Raw genomic sequence first — 19,420 nt, forward strand, 5'->3', positions numbered from 1 at the left:
ATGTTCAAAATATCTTGAAATACTAGTTTCTTGGCAGAATCTACTCAAATATTTTCACTGAACCTTAGATGAGACTTATTGTCTGCATGTCCCTAGGAAGCACTCTCTGGAGGAACAGGAAAAAAAGCACTTTTGATTATAGTTGGGGTACACAACGAAATTTCTTACCAGCCTACCAAGTGTGAAAAAAATATTGCAGAGTAAATTATATTTTCTCAAGAATAAACTGATAAGGGGCAATGAAGTTGATCCCTAGTTATAGCTGGTGCTTCAGAGCAGGAAACTGCAAATCCTCAGTAGGAGGTTTTGCAACTTTTCTGTGAGTTAAATGGAGAGAAAGTCCAGACTCCATGAAGTTTTAACCCCAAAGAAAGCAACTAATCTACTGGATCACAACTTAGCTGACATAAAGCAGAGCAGCTCTACTGGCTTCAAAGAGGATGCTCACTTGAATGTTTTGCCAAAAGCTTTTTATACCTGAAAGACCAATCATTTTATTTGCATTTTACAGCACTGAGTGGGAGAATGGAATGAGAAGGGATCATGGTTTTCTTTTCTAAAAATATACAGTGTGTTGGTAGCAGAAAACAAGGTTTGCAAGCTGTATATTACAGAATGACAGAACTTTATTTACTGTTTAGTGTAACGAAATGTAATCTGACAACTGCTTTTTATATAACCTGAGTTGCAAAGTATTTGAGGTACCACTGATTTATAAAACAAATGTTTACCTCTGATTTTAAGCAGATTATGCAAATCTCTAAACAAAGACTAATCAACACTAACCAAACCTTTATGGAAGATAGAGTGGGGGAGAAAAGAAATACTTTATGTCTGAGAAGACAAAGGTTAACAAAGCAAATGATTTGTTTAAGGAACTGCAGGAGGATTTGTGAGGTCTCTCATGTTGACTGTGCTGCTATAAAGGTTTTGCTCATCTAAGAGTCTCTGTCCAATTCTCACAGTTTCTTTGCTTACATCTTCCTTTATGATGTACACACTGTGTGAAAGAACGTGGGGAAGTCACACTGGTTATCAGCACTTGCATCACTGGAAGGATGCATGGGACAGAAGGGGAAACAAATGTCTGTGTTCTTCTGAGTGAAAAAAAGCATTTCTATTTCCCATTTCAAGCATCTTGCAGGCTGTAAAATGTCCATATTTCAATAGATGAACTGCAGTAGTGGGTGACTGTTCTTTTTATATTTATGAAACACCAGTCCTCTAGGTCTGAGACATAACAGGTTCAATGGACCATTATTAGGACAATTAAAGTGGAGAATGCAAATATTGAGGAATCAGAGGTTTGTGTAAATTTAAAACAAGGACCAGGAGAGGCTACAATGACTACTCTCCTAAAAGTCAGACACAGCAGTCTGCTGAATAGTAAAAGGCAAACCAAAGATGTGTTCTAAGTAATGATATGGGTTGGTAAGACAGAAAGCCAATGAGCAATCATTGATGGATCACAGTAGGATCACACTAAGCTACATGTCCTTGTCGCCTCACTGTGATGAAAGGAGAAAGAACTGCAAGAGACAAACACATCTTTTGTTAAACCCACATTTTTAAGACCAGAGTTTTAATTTGTAAGCAGCCAACACAAAAGGAGAATTGTGGAGGCATTAGAATAGAATTTATAACTTAAGAATAATGGAGAAGAAAATTGGAAGATAATTAACACTGGAGGAAACCATGCCCAGACTAAATGAATGGAGTTGGAGAAGGAGTGACTCCCTAAAAGCAGCTATGCAACATGCTTCTAAAATTAATACATGAAAAGGAGACTAACATTTTATTTGAAATGAAAATGATTATGTTTAAAAACAGTCTACTGTCAACTCCTCTATAAACTCTTCAGTGAATTGACTTGTGTTATTCCATATTTTTAATGGACTTTGTAGGAGTTTTTAAGAGGAAGACACTATATGCAGTTCTCCTCCTCTCAGGTACTGCTAAGACTGTTTCTGAATATATAAACACTTCTCAATCAAGTATTCAAGACACATGCAGCCAGTTTGACAGCTATTTAGACAAGACTATTTAGGTCTGAAAATTATTTTAGGTCTATTGCAAACTTGAAACTATACAGCTCACTTCTGGCTCCTTGGGTATTCCTGAGGCCGTTACTTCTCTGTTACTCACAGTACATAAGCAGTTGCCTAAAAGCATACGGCTTTCTGTTCCCTGAACAGTAACTGGAATTTTACAAATGACAGCAGGGCAAAATAAAGTATCAGCATTCCCCTTGCTCTAACTGCAGCACAGCTTTGCTCATCATGGATTAGAAAAAGCCAACATGAACGCACTGATCTTTGTGGGATCTCCAGCTTTTTCTCCAGTAAAAGGATTAGGGAATAACTGAAACTAGCACGTAATCTGCTGTGTTGTTTTCTAGCTACATTGCTTTTTCTCACCCTCCCCCAAAAATTGTTCTCACATGCTGATTTTCTAAAATTATTTTCCAACTGTACATTCTAGAGTCATGATATTGTCAGGCTTCCACTTTGAAAAATGACAAATGTGGCCTGGGTGATCACATGATCATTACAGCCACTTCCAACAAAGTCTTCCACAAAGCCCTCTTGTCTGTCCTTTGTTCTTCCTGTCCTCTCTCCTTTGTTCTTCCTGCCCTGTCTCTTTCTTCCATCCCCGAAGTTTTGCTGAAATATCTCTTTCAGTTCAAGTGAAACCACCAGCTTATCATAAGAGAAGATGCCCATGCCCAGGGCACACATGCACTGAAATGTGGAAAGGTACCAGTAGAAGGTCACAGCTCTCCCAGTCTCTGCTCTCTCCTGCAGAGGTGACTGACCTCAATGAAACTCAACTGGCATTTCTTATCCCACCAGAGGTATTGAGATGTTCAAACACCGAGTGGTGTTAGAAACACCACTGATCCCCAAAGAGACATAGATGCAAGGATTTAGGTAGACATGACCTGCACAAATCAGCACCAGGAATGTCCTAGATGACCTGGGATGACTGCAAACAATGAAGTTGTTCTGAAATGAGCTAGTTCACAATTTATTACAGACTATAAAGGGCCTAAATCTACTGAACAGCTTGTTTGCAAGAAGGTCATGGCACATATGGCCCTACCTACATAAATGTTAGCAATAATACTTGAAATTAAGTGCAGAAATACTTCATCATAGGAAATCTTGATATTCAAGAGCTGTAATCTTCTAAAGCACCTTTTTCTGGTGAAAAGTGAGTGCCTCATCTGACTTTAAATACTAAAATATACTGAAGCTCCTTTGTGTCTGCCTGTGGTAGTCTGTGAAAACACACCTTCAAACTAGACAACTACACAGTGACATGTCCATCATTTGGGCCACACTGGTTGGAAAATAAACTATAGCTATAAAAAAATAGCTCATTGTTTAGAGGCTAAATGGGTGGCATTTATTAAGAAATTCCCTCTCTCCTTGTGTTAAGGAGACAAGAGTAATTTATTTGCAAGCAGGCAAAGGACAATTCAGACTAATCCATCAGGATTAAAATGTTAGTATGTGGAGCAGATCAGACAGTTTTCTTCCAGTGTAATGGATTCAAATGTGAATTAAATAGTTTTAATTAAAAAAGCCACAAATATTAGCCAAGTAAGGCAATACACCTATGCACAGTAAATAGCACAGAGTAATACATCAGTTTAAAGTTGTACACTATGTTTTCTATAACCACACAGGTGATCTATTATTACACCTAATCTTCACCATTGGAGATGGAAAATGCTGTGACACTTTCTACAAGATAAAGAACCAGCAAATGTGATTTTTTATTTAAAGAACAGTTATTTTACCAGAATAAAATAAAAATAAATTCATAGAATCAAAGAATCATAGAATCAACCGGGTTGGAAAAGACCTCTGAGATTATCAAGTCCAACCCTTGATCCAACACCACCATGGTTACTAGACCATGGCACTAAGTGCCACATCCAGTCTCATCTTAAAAACCTCCAGGGACGGTGAATCCACCACCTCCCTGGGCAGCCCATTCCAATGGCTGATTACGCTCTCTGTAAAAAATTTCTTCCTAACATCCAACCTAAGCAAAAAACAGCTCTTCCAGATTTTGTAGAAATGACAAGATGTTCAAAGCATCAGGGTGCCTCATTTCAAAGATACATCAGAAAAAGGAGAATACAACTTGCATATAAAATTCAGATATTTCAAACATGGCCAGGAAACATTTTTTCCTGTTAAAGGTATGGATAAAAAGCTTGTGTAATGGCCCTTCCTGGTCAGGTTCTTCCCATGGAAAGCAGGCATCTTTACAAATACCTAGAGAGACACCAAACATCATAAACAATAGCTCCAAACTCAAGATACTGATTGTAGTTTCCCTTGCTAGAAAGCCAAATTGCTTCCCATACTGCTGCCACAAAGCTTGTTTTTCAGGACGCCTAAAGGAAATCATACTGCTTTGTCTTTTTTTTTCCTGACCCTTCTTGTGTTTTCTTTTTCCTCTTTGAGTTTTATTAGGTCTTTTCATCCGTCAGAAATATTTTATTCCGTTACTACCCTAATGTTTCACGTGAACAGAACGGAACTCTTGTCTTCTTCAGGTGGGAATTTCAAATTGAGGGAACAAGCTTTTTCACAGCAAACATACCTGAGCTGAATTTCATATTGCCCTGCATGACGAGTCTGCACATTCCTCAGGACCAGTGTGAAGATGTCTTCATTTTGCAGGATTTCACATGCTGTTCCTGGCATTATTTCTTGCCCATCTTTAAACCAGTGAACAGTGGGGAAAGGATCTCCAGCAATGGCACAGGATATAAGGACATTTTGCCCAGGAGCTGCTGTCACTGATCTCGGTTTGCTTATGAACCAGGGCTGAATACCATCCTGGGGTTCTGTAGTTTACAAACACAGATTACAAATCAGAACAAAATGCCAAGCTAGAATGTAACTACTAAGCTAATTAATTTCAGGGAAAGCAGTCACAGGCAAGGAAAGTTATTTTGAACATGCAGGGTATAAGTTTTTAATCTGAAAATAAGTCAGGCTTTAGTTTTGGAAGTAACGTGTTCGTACCAAAATTAATCATTTACTTGGCACTTTACTGGCTTTATCCAGGTTTATATTAAGAGACTTTAAAGCTGCCCTAAAAGGAATCTTGGAGATTTGTCCTTAGAGAATATGGGTAGGAATAGCTTTAAGGGCAAGTAACAGTACTATGACTGCTGTGCAGATGAGAGATCATGTAGTAAATCATCATTAACAATTCCATAAAATTGCATTTAATATAGAAGATTGACCCCAAGGTTAGATCTCAGGGGGGCTTAGAGGATAGAGGAAGGTCTGAATTCAGAGCAGAAAGTGACAACAGGCTGCAGACCCATCCCTGGAGGCACAGTTTGCTCAAATACTGCAGATAAGATACTTTGCATTAAAAATAATAAAAGTCTCACTGATTTCCAATAATTCTCAGTAATGACTATGAGAAAATGTCAGTATACAGCAACATTAAATGAAGTCCCCTGTCACAAAGGTAGTGAATGCCCAGTCATAGGAAGTTTGTAGGTACTTCAGTGTTTACTGTGGGATTTACATAATATGTGGAGATTCAAAGTCAAATTTTTTACAGCTAGTACTCAGATTGCAGAAATCATGTGTTCCTTACCTGCTACCACTACAATGTTAACATTAAAGCCAGGATACCTTACTTCTAGGTAGCTTTTCCAAATACTATGGCTTCAATTAGAAATAAAAACATAATTGAAAGGTTTACTTCAAGTCCATAGCTAAGTAAGCCTGATAGTTATAATTTGCAGCTGCATTTAGCAGAAGTTTTGCACTGTCCCTAGAAATAGGACTCAGGAATGCATTTTTTAAATAGTAACATAATGTTCCAGAGTGAAAAGGTTTTTTTAAAGATGCTTCTGCTTGATATCCTTTTTAATTCAGATGCAGAGACAGAACTTGTAGCATCCCTCACAACAAACACTCCTGTACTTTAAATAGACACTTGAACAGCACATTAAAATTATTTTAGCACTTTGTAAGGTGAAGAGGAACTTTATACCTTGAACTGTCAATGTTGCCTGGCTTTGACTTTCTCCTACTTCATTCCAGGCTTCACAGGTGTATTTGCCTGTGTCTTCAGGAAACACCTCCTGGATGTAGAGGCTGTACTCATTGCCTTTCTTCTCAAAGTGGAAATCTTCTGTCTCCTGGATTTCTTTCCCATTATGCAGCCAGATAATTTCAGGAGGTGGGTTAGCTGAAAATTATGAAACAACAAAAATCAGAGACACACAAATACCCACCATATGTTGATTAAGACCATTATTAAGGTTGGTAGATTTTTTTGCCATCTGATTCTGCAATTTCATCTTACAAACATTCAAGAATTTCATTAACTCTTTCAGTGCTGTGTAACGTGGAATAGTCCGTCTTTTATTGGTTAAAATACAAATGAATAAGGGAAGCATGTAGACAACAGAGAGGGAGAATGAGTTCTAGATCCCACAAAGGTGGTTATCAAGAGTTTCTGTTACCAAGGTTCATACCAGGACTGCTCTTTTCTGCAGCACTACTCTTATCCCAGCTGACAGGAATTCAGCCTTGTTTGGTTCACAACAAAAGCTGTTACAAGTCCACCGAGACTTAGTTTTAGTTCAACAACAGGACCCAGTAATAAACTTATGTTATTATTATATCATTCCAATGAAGAAACACTTGTAGAGGTCTGAACACATTAACACTGGCTAATGTTCATCCCCCTGAAGATCATATTAGACAAACCTAGCTTTTAAAGAACCGGTTCCTAGAAATATTATTTCCAAATGCAAAGACACCTGCTAAAAAGATGGAAAAAACCCACAAACTTTGCAGCAGGATTTAATTTCTTAAAATAATACTGTCCTATAGCTACGCACCTGATACCTCCACAGTCATTATCACTTGACTTCCATCCATTACTTTGAGGTCAGTCAGGCCTTTAAGGAAGATGGGTGCAAAAGTCTTGTTTAGTTTGGCAGCCTGTGCACTTTCTGCCTTCTTGCTGCTCTTCTTTTCTGTGAAGTTAAAAAAGAATAAAAGGGGTCTTTTAATGGAATTTTCCTGACAAAACAACCCTATATTCAACATGATTTTGAGACAGTGGTTTTGCTTCAGCTTTCAGAAGGTAAAAATAACTGAAACCACCCAATATAGCTGTTTTGCTTTGCCAGTATTCCAGATAGACAGACAAGAAATGGGAATGGAACTGTCCTTGTTCCAGGAATCCTTTTAAATCATTGTTAAGAGATATCATAGAGTATCATTCAGAAATTACACTCAGTTTCCCAAAATACACAAAGTCAGGTGAAAAAAAGCCCCAAACAACCCAACAACTTGTAACCAACAACTCAATGCCTTTTTTAATCACTGCTAGACTCACATTAAATTTTAAGGTTTGTTGCAAGTTGCTATTCTCATGATCGATAAGTTAAAAACATAAACTCACAGGATTACAGGAGTTGCAACTCTGCAAGAAACTACAAAACTTTTGTTTGTTAGATGGTCAGTATTGAATGGTTTTGAGTTCACCACATTCCTCTCCTGTAATTCAATTAGGTAACTACTGGTGGGAAAGTTTGAAACCTGAGGTTCTCAATATATATCCCAAAACAAACTTGCATTATGGCTTTTAATTTTTTTTTGTTTTGAGGTTGTACAGTCAAATGCTGAGTGCTGGAATTAAATTAATCACTCTTAAAATCTATCTGTGATATGTTGTTTCCAGTATCCACAGTGGTCTCTGTCTTGGATCCGGAGGCTATGAAACAAGACCATTTAACTGTGATCTATGTGGTACACCAGACCAGGAAATTCACTCCTGTTCTAAAAACCTGAGCAAAGAGAGTTGTGAAGCCAAAGTAGTGATCATGACCAAATGCAAGAAGTCATAAATATTTATCGGTCACTTGGATACAGTTTTTGTTTAGCTTGCATTCAGACCTTTTACGTCTTGCCTGTAAAATGCCAACCCTACATTCTATCCATACATGAAAATAGCTTTATTTTGCTTATTCCTACCTTTAAAATTTTCAAAGGTATACCAAGAACATCCAAAATAGTATTACAGCAACATAAAGTTCCAAGCTGGAGAAAAATCATAATTCATAAAATTGGTGATTAGAAAAAATGACAGCACATCACTGAGCAGGCCCACTGAACCTCCCGGAGGCAAAAAGTTAAGTTTGTCCCAGGGTAATTTGAGCTCAGTGTAAATTTGGAAGCTGCCTGGAAGGGAAGTTTTTCCTTTTCTCTAGCAAAGCTTTTTCTAGCCAAAATCTTGTCTCGCTGGCTCATGTCATAGGTCTTTTCTTGGCAGTGAGCTTTGAGACATTGATGCATGTGAGAATGGAAACATGGGACCTGACTGAGACCCACTGGGATCGGTGTTATGGTCCTGCTACTCTGAAGTGCCTGATTCACCATCAGACCACATTGATCAGTCTTAGGGCTTCCCATAGCACCTGCTTGTAAGTGACTGATGCTTTACAGAAAATAGCCATGAAGTTGGGTGAAAATCTTCTACAATAATGAACTGCTGTGGTTCACCATATGCCTCTGTTTTGAAATGTTTACTCAGGGAAACAGCTTCAAACAATTGCTGTACTAAGCAATATCAGCACATGCTCCTTCACTGCCCTGATGCCTTGCAGAAAATACTTTTGTCCCTCAAAGTGAAACAGATCTGTGAGGGAAAGCAGAAACCCACAGAATTGGAAAAAAGGAGGAAAAGAAGATAAAGAAAGCAAGAAAAGGAAAAAAACCCAAGAGAATAGTAAGACAGAAAGAGGCATAGGGGAAGAAAAAAGAAAAGTAGACTTAAAAAAATATTGTTCCCTTTATCCCTTTTACTGAAATAACTAATAACATTGCAAATCTAGAAGGCAGATATGCAATAAACGGAGAGCAGGGAAAGAAAAAAAAAATCAGAGATGTAGCTCTGGACCAAGAGAAAAACAGGCCTGGGTTCTGATCAGAAAAGTTCAAGTCTTCAGACAGGGGCAGATAACAACAGTTAACAGTGACCAGGGAACAAATTTGCTCGTAGTGGCTCTAGCAGCAATTCTCCCTGACCAGACTGAGCTGCCTCCAGCAGAGCCCTGGTACAAACAGCATTAAGTCTGAGCAGCTCTTCCACATCCCTCCCAACTGGCTCTCTGCTCCATTAGACTGACCTGCCTGTTGTATGTAGTCTAAATAAACAGATTTTTATATTCTAGGAAGACAATACAGTATAACAGCCTCAGTTTATTAAAAAGATATGGGTGAGCAACTGCAGAAGGAAAATCATTTTCCAAAAGGAATTTTTCAACAATGCTAACTCCTCCAAAATATGTGCTGCAGAAATGAAAGATTCATGTACTGGAATAAAATCATCTTCCTGCACAGAGCTGCAGAAACATCAAATGGAAGCAAGCAAATAATTCACAGTAATTGCATATATGAATCACAAACCCAACAAGTTTACAAAAAATGTTAGGCCTCAATTTTTCTAAGTTGTCTCAGGCAGATGTTGGTGAGGAGACCTATTGATATGAGTGACATTATGAAGATTTACTGGGGCCACAGGCCTCTACCCCTAAAAGAGTGACCTGCAGGATTAAAGGATGAAAACCAACTCACCATTTTTACTGATCAGTGCTCATACTTTGGAAATGAAGCTGTCAAATTGAAATGAATCTGTCTCACCGTTGCCCAAAACTTAAAAAAATAATAGTGCTTACACTAAATTTAAGCACTGCATAGGTTTGTGCTGATCTCCTGGATGAAGACCAGTTCTGTGCTTAAACAGAAACTTATGATGGCAAGTATCAAAACACCAGAAGTCTGTGGTACGTGAGTAGTAAAAAACTTAAAAGAACGCAGCTTAAACAGTACAAAAAAATTACTGGAGAGACAAAAGAACTATTTCAATAGGGGGAACTGAATGTAATCACGCAGAAGAACATTAAGATAGATTATTAAGTCTGAAATATTGAAAACTTGAGGCTTAGTCCCGGGACAGAAACAAAAGTAACTTTCTGAAGGTATTCCTATCCTTGTAAACCTACCGTATACAAATGCACATACACTTTGATTTAGTCCTTGAAGTATTACCTGATTTCTCAATACCTACTGTAAAGCAGGAATGAAAACATCTCCCTATCTGTTGCTGATGTTCTTCAGAGCACAGGGGCAGTGAAGGCATTTTTTACCGACGGATACAAAATCTGTTGTATGTAAGAGCTCAAAAATTAGAAGCTATCATGGCTGAGGCAACCAGTATTCCTAATCAAACATGTGACATCCAGGATACAGAAAATATATGTCTAACAAGTCTGATTCCATGGCAACTTGAATAGGCTCTCTTCAAAACACAAGAATTCTCCCCTACTTTTGAAATCTTTATTTTTATTGGGGATCTTTTGTCCTATACTACTGTTGTTCAGAAGTGTATATTCATCAGTAGCATATGTTTATTGAACAAACAACTTAATCAAAATATCACAAAAGCAGTCCAGTGTTTCTCAACTTGGCAGCAACAATTAAAAAGACTCATTCTAAGCCATAAATGCTATTTGTTCATTAAGAAACCACAGGGGATCATTTCACGTAACATTTCTTGCTTTGCTTAAAATTTGATATTGTGGACTTTTAGACTTAGAAAAAAATTGAAATTACTACTGCCAGCTTTAGTTTCTCACAGATGTTTTACACAAGACAACACAGTTTTAGATATGTTATTTAGTTTTATTTAGTCTTAATCTAAAATCACTGCATTTTCTCCGAAGGGACAGACACAATCATGCAAAGGCCATATTACAAAGACTGAATGTTAACTATTTTCAAATTCTTCTGAAGCTTGTAAATGCTTTTAGTTGTTTATTTATGACATAACACCACGCAGTGACTCAGTGTTTGTCTGATGAAGGCTTTAACATTTCACAATTTTACACTGAAATAGCAGCGCTGTACATTTTCACAGATTATTTTAATATAAGGGCTTTTAATACAAGAGCTTCTTCAATTTTAACCTTTACAGGTCTTGTTTGGAAAAACAGCAATCAAACTGATTTTGGAGGGACAAGAAGGGACGCTGCTTATTCAAGATTAAGCAAATAACTCCCATTCCCATTTATGCTGAAAAGATACTGCATGATTTTACTTCCTTTTGAAAACACCTGGCTAATTATTTCGACAGGAAAATACTACAAGGAAAACCATACACAAAACCCCAGGAACTGTTTGCAAAAGGGTAGCTTCAGAAAGTGCAACAACCACAGAAGTTCACGTTCCCTGGCCACATCTAGGTGCTTGCTATTATCATACACTAGGAACAAAATCCGTAAACCAGGAAAATAGTAGGCAAGCAGATCAGAAAAACAGGACACAAATAAGCAAGCTGCTAACAACAGGTCAGTATTAGGATTGCTTTCCCCTGGTCCTCTAAAGTCCCTTTCACCACATGAACTCTGCTGGGGTTCAAAATCCAAATGTTCTCAGTGAGAGCTGGCTTCAGAGCCCGTGGGAGGAGGAAAGAAGAAAAGGAAGAAAGCAGAGGTAAAGTTCCCAGCTCAGATACCGCAAGTCACTGCGCTTCTGGCTGAAACACCCCTTTCAGAACACCGCAGGGTATTTTTGCTGCCAAAACTACAGACAATAAAAGTGCAGCATATTGGCACCAGAAAGGAAATCTGGAACGTAAGGAAAATTTAGTTTGACATTAGCATAAGGGTATGACTTCATTATGTATCTACACATCCTCAAGCTTATTCAACTGGATGTGAAAAAGAGGAGATCCGATCTCTCTCTTCCTATTATGTTAATGCTCTCTAATCGCCTATAGCCATTTAATAGCTCCCTCATCACTCTTACTTCTTATTGCTTTCAAGGTTCACCTCTAAGAATGAAAACAAGGAACATAAGAGTCAACACAGAGTGACTAAAAAATTCTACCCCAGGCAGGTTATTTTCTCCCTCCCTTTCCCTTCCCCAATCAACTTCTGCTGGTGGACTCAATTCCCCCCACCTGGATCATGTCAAGGCACTTCATGAGGAACATCAGGGAGCACTACACAGGGTGGGCTTGATGAAATACAGGTACATTTCAATAACTTGTTTTCAGACTGTGCAATTAGTTTACTTCATCGTAGCTTATGAAAGCTGCCACGATTTTTTAACCACAGCTGTTGGTTTCCTGCAGGTCAAACCATGAAAGATAACAGAGAAGAGAACTATGATTTTGTCAAATGCTACTCACAGAGAACAATTTTCGCACAGGGCTGTGGTCTGGCACAACGTGTAAGCCCATGTAAGGCATTTCTGGTGGGCAGTAATCTCTCTGTCATTTCAACAGGCTTTTGATAAGGCTTTACACAGGGTGTTTGATTTAAAAGTCCACCACAATGATCCCACTTACATGGTTCCTAAGATTTTTGCCTTTCCTCAGGCAAAAATATGCGTGAATGTTGGGAAACAGCAAGTAATAAGATGCACAGCTCAGTGGGAAACACAGCTTGGGAGCCCAGAAATAGTAAGCAAAGCATGTAAAGGGTACTTTATATACCCACATATATTTTCTGCAAAGCAAAAGGAATACAGGCTTTTCCCACAGCATTCCCTTACCCCTAAGGGTTCGGGGTTTTTTATTGGAAAGACACTCTAATAAGCATCCAAGTCTATGTTTAAAAAAGCCTCTCAGTGCATTAAATCCATAGAGATTAAGGAGAATTTAAACTCTTCCAATTTCTTACAAAAACCCCCAAATTCTCAGCATATTTGGATGGCAATGGGAAAATATATATTACCTCTGATAAACAACTATTTCTATTAATCTCTTATTCTGTTTTCCATTATTTGTGCAACCAATAGTAAGGCAATCTATCTACAGTGACCGTATCAAATTTCAGATTATTTGTTAACCTGTATTAATAGAAATTTAAGGTGATAAAAAATGCTCTCCTATTATTTGAGTTTTCTCAATCCAGGTGTTAAAGAGCCCTTACATAAATTTGACCTCTGTTTATCTCCAGATTGGAAATTATCATTAGAGGAGTCTTAATGTTAGCTGTGGGCCTAAGCCAAAATACACTTGAATTTTTTAAATTCAAAGATTCAAATCAAATTCAAATTAAAGGTCTGAATCAGAACTTGGGGACTGAGTGGAACTGTAAACATCTTTATATTGATAACCAAGGGCGAGTTATTGTGTTGAAAGTGTATATCTAAAGGTAAAAAGGGAAAATTCATGCTGCACCAAACAGTTAACCTAATACAAGCCAGTTGTATTAGGTTACAATACACTGTACCAGTTCAACTGCAACTATTCAACCAACTTTTTACTTTGTAGGGTAAAAGATATAGATAAATTTATACCCTTGGAAAGAAGTTAAAAAAAGAATCAATAACTGCCCTGTGGCATGACCATCCCCAGATCTGCTGTTGACACTGACGTGAGGAGAAAATCCAGCTCAGGATGCAAACTTTAAGAAGGTCTCCAAAGACTGGACACAACATTTTATGGACATCATATATTCTAATAAATTTTCTTGTTCATTTGCCTACCCAGATGTACTGAAGATGTTTTGATGTGAGCTGCAGAATGCTGACATCTCCTGTTGAAATATCAGGACTTCAGCATGCTCAGCCCTGCACAGAATCACACAGTAACTGAGTTTGGAAGGAACATCTGGAGAGCGGCTGTTCCAGCCCGTGGCTCAAGCTGGGTCAGCTACAGCGCTGCATATATACACATATATATACACCTATATATACACCTATATATACACATATATATACATCTCCTACTGCACCTACATGTGCAGTAACTCAGAGGCACAGGACCAGGGTTACAAATGGTCACAAGTCGAGGACACGCAAAGAATAGAGTTTGCTGCCTTGTGTTCAGAACACCGCAAACAACTTGCAGTGTTTAGTCTTACAAGAGGTTTAATTATACTCAAGGAATCTGTTTGCCAGCATCATGTGGTGAGCTGCCAACTAATGCCTGGTCTGAGCCGTGCGGAAGGACTGCCTCAGCAACATTTACCATTTATGGTGTTTAAATATCATTTTGGCTCACAGGGTAATAAGTCAACTGAGCTGAGGAGAATGCTTAACTCAAAAAGCTCTGCGTGAGTGGGCTCAGAGAGAGTAGCAGCAGATTCTACTAAAACCTCTCAAAGCAAGACCCAGGTTCACACACATCTTTGTCTTGAAAAGAGTTTCACATCCTCAAATGTTTTCAGTGTAAACAAATCCAGCTGCTACCAGAGCTCATGTTAACAATGATAACAACTCAAAAATCAAGATTTTGTAAGGCAGAAAATAGATACGAGGATACTCATCTGTCTTCCTGTAAAGTGTTTTTCCTCAGGCCTGAAGTGATATGGTCAAAACATTTTCTGCAAGTTTCCCAGGAAGCCCAAACTTGATTTATAATGGCATAAAAAAATTTGAGGCTTTTATATTCTTGAGACATGTAGGAAAATTTCTGCTTTATTAAAGATCTCAGGTTAGTATGCCATTTTGCAAACTGAATTCATGAGGACTAGATGTTTAATGACCTAGCAGTGTTCTTTACACATCTACCTCCCATCATTTATTTCTGCAGTTCTAATCTGTCTTTTGTAAATGGAAGGTAAGATTTAAATATCCGTGGGAGATGCTTTCACTGAAGAGCTGTATGTTGTGCCTTGCATTACACAGAAAAACTGTTAATCTAAGACTGACAATGCCCTAAGCCTATGCTAGTTCAGGGTGGTTAGGGATATACAGAGGAGACCAAGTTCCACTTTATCTCGTCTGGCAATCTCTTTATTTTACTCCAGGCCAGTCTTCCAGCCCTACACTGCAGCCCACGTATGCTCCTTCTTTCCCAAGTCTTTCCTCTGTATCACCAGATCATCAGCATTTTAACCTGTCCTGTCTAGTCAGTTTGTTCTGCAACTGAGGTGTCACCCCAGAAATCCCACTGTCAAGAGGTTGACTGCACCAAGGAAGAATCATGATTTGAGAGAACAGCCAAAACAGAATGGAATAGACCATTTCAGCTGGATGGGACCTACAAGGATCATCTGGTTCAACTACCTGACCAATTCAGAGCTGACCAAAAGTTAAAGCCTGTTGTTAAGGGCATTGTCCAAATGCCCCTTAAACACTGACAGGCTCGGGGCATCAACCACCTCTCTAAGTCTGTTTCAATGTTTGACCACCCTCTTGGTAGAGAAATGCTTCCTAATGTCCAGTCAGAACCTCCTCTGGCACAGCTTCAAACCATTCCCACGCATTCTATCACTGGATCCCAGGGGGAAGAGCTTAGCAACCCACTCTCTGCTTTCCCTCCTCAGGAGATATCTCAATTTGGAGTGAGGGGTCAGAGATACAAAGTAGACGGCTGGGTTCACAGCAGATCATTTTGCAGTCAGCAGACTGAATTCCTCCCTGACAGCCTCACTGGAAGTTTCTGCAGCCAAAGTGGTGTTTGCTTTTGCCTTCATAACTGTCTGCCTTATTAATGACTAACCCTGTTTGCAAGTTATTTATATCAAGTAATTGCTCCTTTGTCACTGTCACAGACAGCAACTCCATGGAAGGCCTGAGAGCGTGTACACCTACCAAACACATTTATAAGGCAGCTCAGCTGGCCCATTGCTTACAAATTCCCCAGCATCAGATACCAGTCTGACTCAGAGAACTGCAGAAAAGGTGCTTCCCATATGCTAGATCAAGCCAGATTATCTCCGCAGTGAAAATGTGCATTCTGCTGAGGCAGAATTTCACCTTCACATGCACAGTCTCAATTTTTTGTGCGGCTGTCCAGGTAGATTTTAATTGAATTGCAGCACATCATGATGTATAGAGGTACTGCTTCCATTACAAAAAAAACTGGGCTGTGAATGAACTGAAATGCAATGGAAACACAACAGGAACAGTCAAACACATAAAGCACAAGTGTCCCTGAGGATGCCACTGATCTAATGAGTTACAGCCCCTTCAGCCTCTGGCGAATCCACACTGGTAACAGAATTAGTTACCCTGTGGTAACATTAAAATAGTTCTGCTCCTCTCTTGGGGGAGTAATCAAAAGGATACTGTACTAAGAATGATGTTAAGGAATCCCTCAAATAAGACAAATAAGACAGCTTGAGAGCAAGGAAACTTTTGAAATTAGACTAATATGAAGGAGGAAAAAAAGAAAAAGTACAGCAGTGTCGTATTTCAGGGTAAAAGTTGGTTTCAGAATGGAATTCTAAAGCAAGACTTGTTTGACATTTAAGTTCAAAAAAGATAAGGTAGTTTGACTACAGCATTGTTAAAAATCTCTTGAACCCAGACATTACTCTGAAAAGAAGAAAAAAAAAAAAAGGTCTGTGTATGTGGACTGAAAGTCAAGCCTTCATTAAAATGAAGCTGCAGAGAAGCACTTCCAGTAGTATACAGCTATACAAGGTTCCTACCCTCCCTTCCGTTCCTTTACTGCAAAGGAATGATGGACACTTCCCTTGGGCAACTTCTGGAGCGTTTTTAAAATTGAGCTTATCCTATGAGATAGTTTGATGGCTGACTCTTTGAGTTCCCATTAGCTAATCCACATCAGCTGATCTTGAAAACATTCTTTGGGGTAACACCATGCCCACGCTTTCAAAAGTTCTCAGGCGTATATTCAGTTAACAGGTTTTACATGTATTTTGATGACTTCCACTTTTCAGCTGAAATTCAGAGCACTACAGAATGTGGCAATCTAAGCTGGGACAGTTTGCCCCTTGGCCAATGCAGGGCCATTCCCAAGTCTGTTGTAATAACCATCTGTTTTCTGCCATTCTGGTACATAACAGCTTAATGTTCGCAGTATTTGATCACACCACAATTGATGCAAGGGTAAGGGTTTTTCTTTTCTTTCTTTTTAAATTAAATTATTTTCTTTCTGTCAACATCTCATCTTTGTTTTTCATTTATAAGAAATGTTAATGCAATTTCTGACATTTGAATTTTCCTCATTCTGCAAGCACTCATCCCTCATTTTCATCCAAATTTGGTTTCCCTTTTACTGGAAGTGATTTATATTAAGAAACTGTCTTTAGAGTGCATTCTTTATGTTGATGGCACATCCTCTATCATTAAAAGCTTCCACACATGTTTTGCTTTTGTCCTTCAGTTTTGGTCTCTAGCTGGCATTGTGTTTCACCTTTGGTCCTGAGGTGCTGCAAGAAGGCAATTAAAAAAAAACCACCCAAGCTTAGTCTTACAAGGGTTACAGCTGCTGGTGATCCATACCAAGTGATTTACTGAGAACCTTAGGACACTCTTGAAAGCACTGGAACAGTTTCTTTGATGCTCATGACAGCTTACTCCTGACTTTTCAATATCGTAACAAAACCCCTCTCCCCTTCAGTTAGTGCTCTGAAACCAATTATTACATAGCCAAGTGGTTCCACGAGTCTACTGGTCTGGAATGCCTTTTGGACATTTAATAAGGCTAGACTTGTGTATTTTGTAAAGTCACCTACAGTCCTTTATATTTATGTTATGCCTGAAATACAGCAAAATGCTTTCAAATAAGCAATGACTGTGAAAAGCTGTCACAAATATCACTGTAGGCAAGTAAGACATCACACTTTGCTTACCTTAGGCAGAAATATGTATCTCAGAGAAACAGAGCTGTAGCCTCTCAATTAAGTCTTCAAAGAGAGGCTGCTTATTTCAGTGATAACCTCCTTTAAAAGCTTAATGTCTAAGAAAGGTCATTCTGAGAGAGAAAGAAAAACAACCTATGACCTAAAGACACAATCTCTCATGACTAGAGGAAAAGACTCCTACCTGAAAGCTTTTCTTCCACCTGGTTATATTTTATGGTCCCATTCACACCAGATGGAAGAGTGACAGGAACAAAACAAACTGCTTTTCCGGAAAGCATCTCCCTTCACTGCTCTGATAAACTGGTTACCAGCAGGGACTCTGACAGGCTTTCAGGTGACTAATCTGCTCGTCCAGTGATCAATGAATGACTACAGTAATCCGATTGTAAGGGCTACAGGCTTCCCAACATAGACACATGCTGGGGAAGCTGCACTGAAAAAAAAAAAAAGCATGAACAGAAAGTGGTGGGGGAGAAAGGGGAACAGATGTGAAGTCAGGAGAGTGCACTGCTGGCAGGGAAGGAGAAATGAGGTCGAGAGCCAATAAGCAGGAACAGCAGTATCTGCTGAATAGCATTTGCTCACCAAGAGCAGCAGTATTAGGCCTCTATTTAAAAAAAACACAACAGTGTGCAGAAGACAAGTATCAGCAAAATGGGTGGCTGCAGAGCATTAGAGCCCACAGAAATACCCTGGCTGCCAGCCTGCCCTGCTGCCATCACTACCCACACTTCATGTCCTCTGTCTTGAAAACAATCAGTGATGCTGCTGCCTGGTGGGAGGATGCTGGATAAACCTCAAGGAGAGTGCAGTGGATCAGATATTTTGTTTGTCATCCACAGCAGAACTGCAAGACAGGACATTCTCCTAGGAGTCAGCTCTCATGCAGCAAGCACTCCACTTTGATACCATACCTAGAGAAAGCTGGGGAAGGCAATTAACTGCCTCCCCTACATGGACTGTTTGCAAAAGGAGAGAAGCTTCCTACATGCAGTATTGATATTAGTTTGGCACAACAGAGCCCATTGTATGTCCCACTCCAACTCCCACTCTCCTTCCAGTCTGTACTCTTGTGTAGTGCACTCAGGTATTGGTGTGAATGTCAGGTGGTTAAATATCCCTTTGACACATTTTTTCTACAGATGGATCTGACCTGTAATTCCTTGTCAGTGATTAGTTAACTGACAGAGAGAGCCACATGTCAGAAGGCTTATCTCAGGCATGAGGCAGACCTGAAGAACAGTCAGTATGTCTGCGAGTGGCCTTACCTTCCAACTAGACCAGTTATTACCAGGAGCTGTCTTGCCTTTATACTCTGATTGTCTCAGGATCAGCAAAGCATGAACACCAACTTACTACACAGGTACATCCAAAGTCAATTCAATTCTCCTCACCTCAGTTTCCTATTCATAAAAAACTCATTAAAACGTTCAACCACCCTGATAAAAAGCTGATTAATATTAATATTCAACTTCAGTATCTGCAATCTCCATCAGCATATAATCACCATATATTTCAGGTGACCTGAATGTACCCTGCACATCCCTTTTTAAGGAAGTGGTTTGTTTGATTGTTTTTAAATGGGATGCCTGGTGAATTTAAAAAATGGCTTGTATACTTATTTTCATAACATAGAACAACATGAAAATTGTAATATGAGATGTGAACACCAATTCAAATACAATAGCTTGCACATACAATAACAGAAACAACTCAGCCATGCACGTTTTTTAAAAACTTTAAAGAAAATTTGTGCATCAGCCCCAAAGTCTCCCAAATATTGATTTT

At 38.9% G+C, this 19,420-nt stretch overlaps 1 protein-coding gene across 7 annotated transcripts in view; it reads right to left on the minus strand.

Annotated features, from left to right (window-relative positions):
• The window catches only part of MYLK (myosin light chain kinase), a 201,432-nt gene that overhangs the window by 76,961 nt on the left and 105,051 nt on the right, over nt 1–19,420 (minus strand). For 6 of the 7 annotated variants that reach the window (XM_027714929.2, XM_027714928.2, XM_027714930.2 and 3 more), the window contains 3 exons: nt 6,896–7,033; nt 6,040–6,237; nt 4,621–4,867 (listed from right to left, as the gene is read on the minus strand). In XM_027714929.2, the coding sequence (XP_027570730.1) occupies nt 4,621–4,867; nt 6,040–6,237; nt 6,896–7,033 (583 nt within the window). Of the gene's footprint in view, nt 1–4,620; nt 4,868–6,039; nt 6,238–6,895; nt 7,034–17,813; nt 17,857–19,420 lie in introns of those variants that run through there. The other variant, XM_039381872.1, reaches the window with a different exon arrangement.

The sequence above is a fragment of the Pipra filicauda genome, unplaced genomic scaffold (genome assembly GCF_003945595.2).
Source record: "Pipra filicauda isolate LSUMZ 115617 unplaced genomic scaffold, ASM394559v2 scaffold10_size6260569_pilon, whole genome shotgun sequence".
Taxonomy (NCBI): Eukaryota; Metazoa; Chordata; class Aves; order Passeriformes; family Pipridae; genus Pipra; species Pipra filicauda.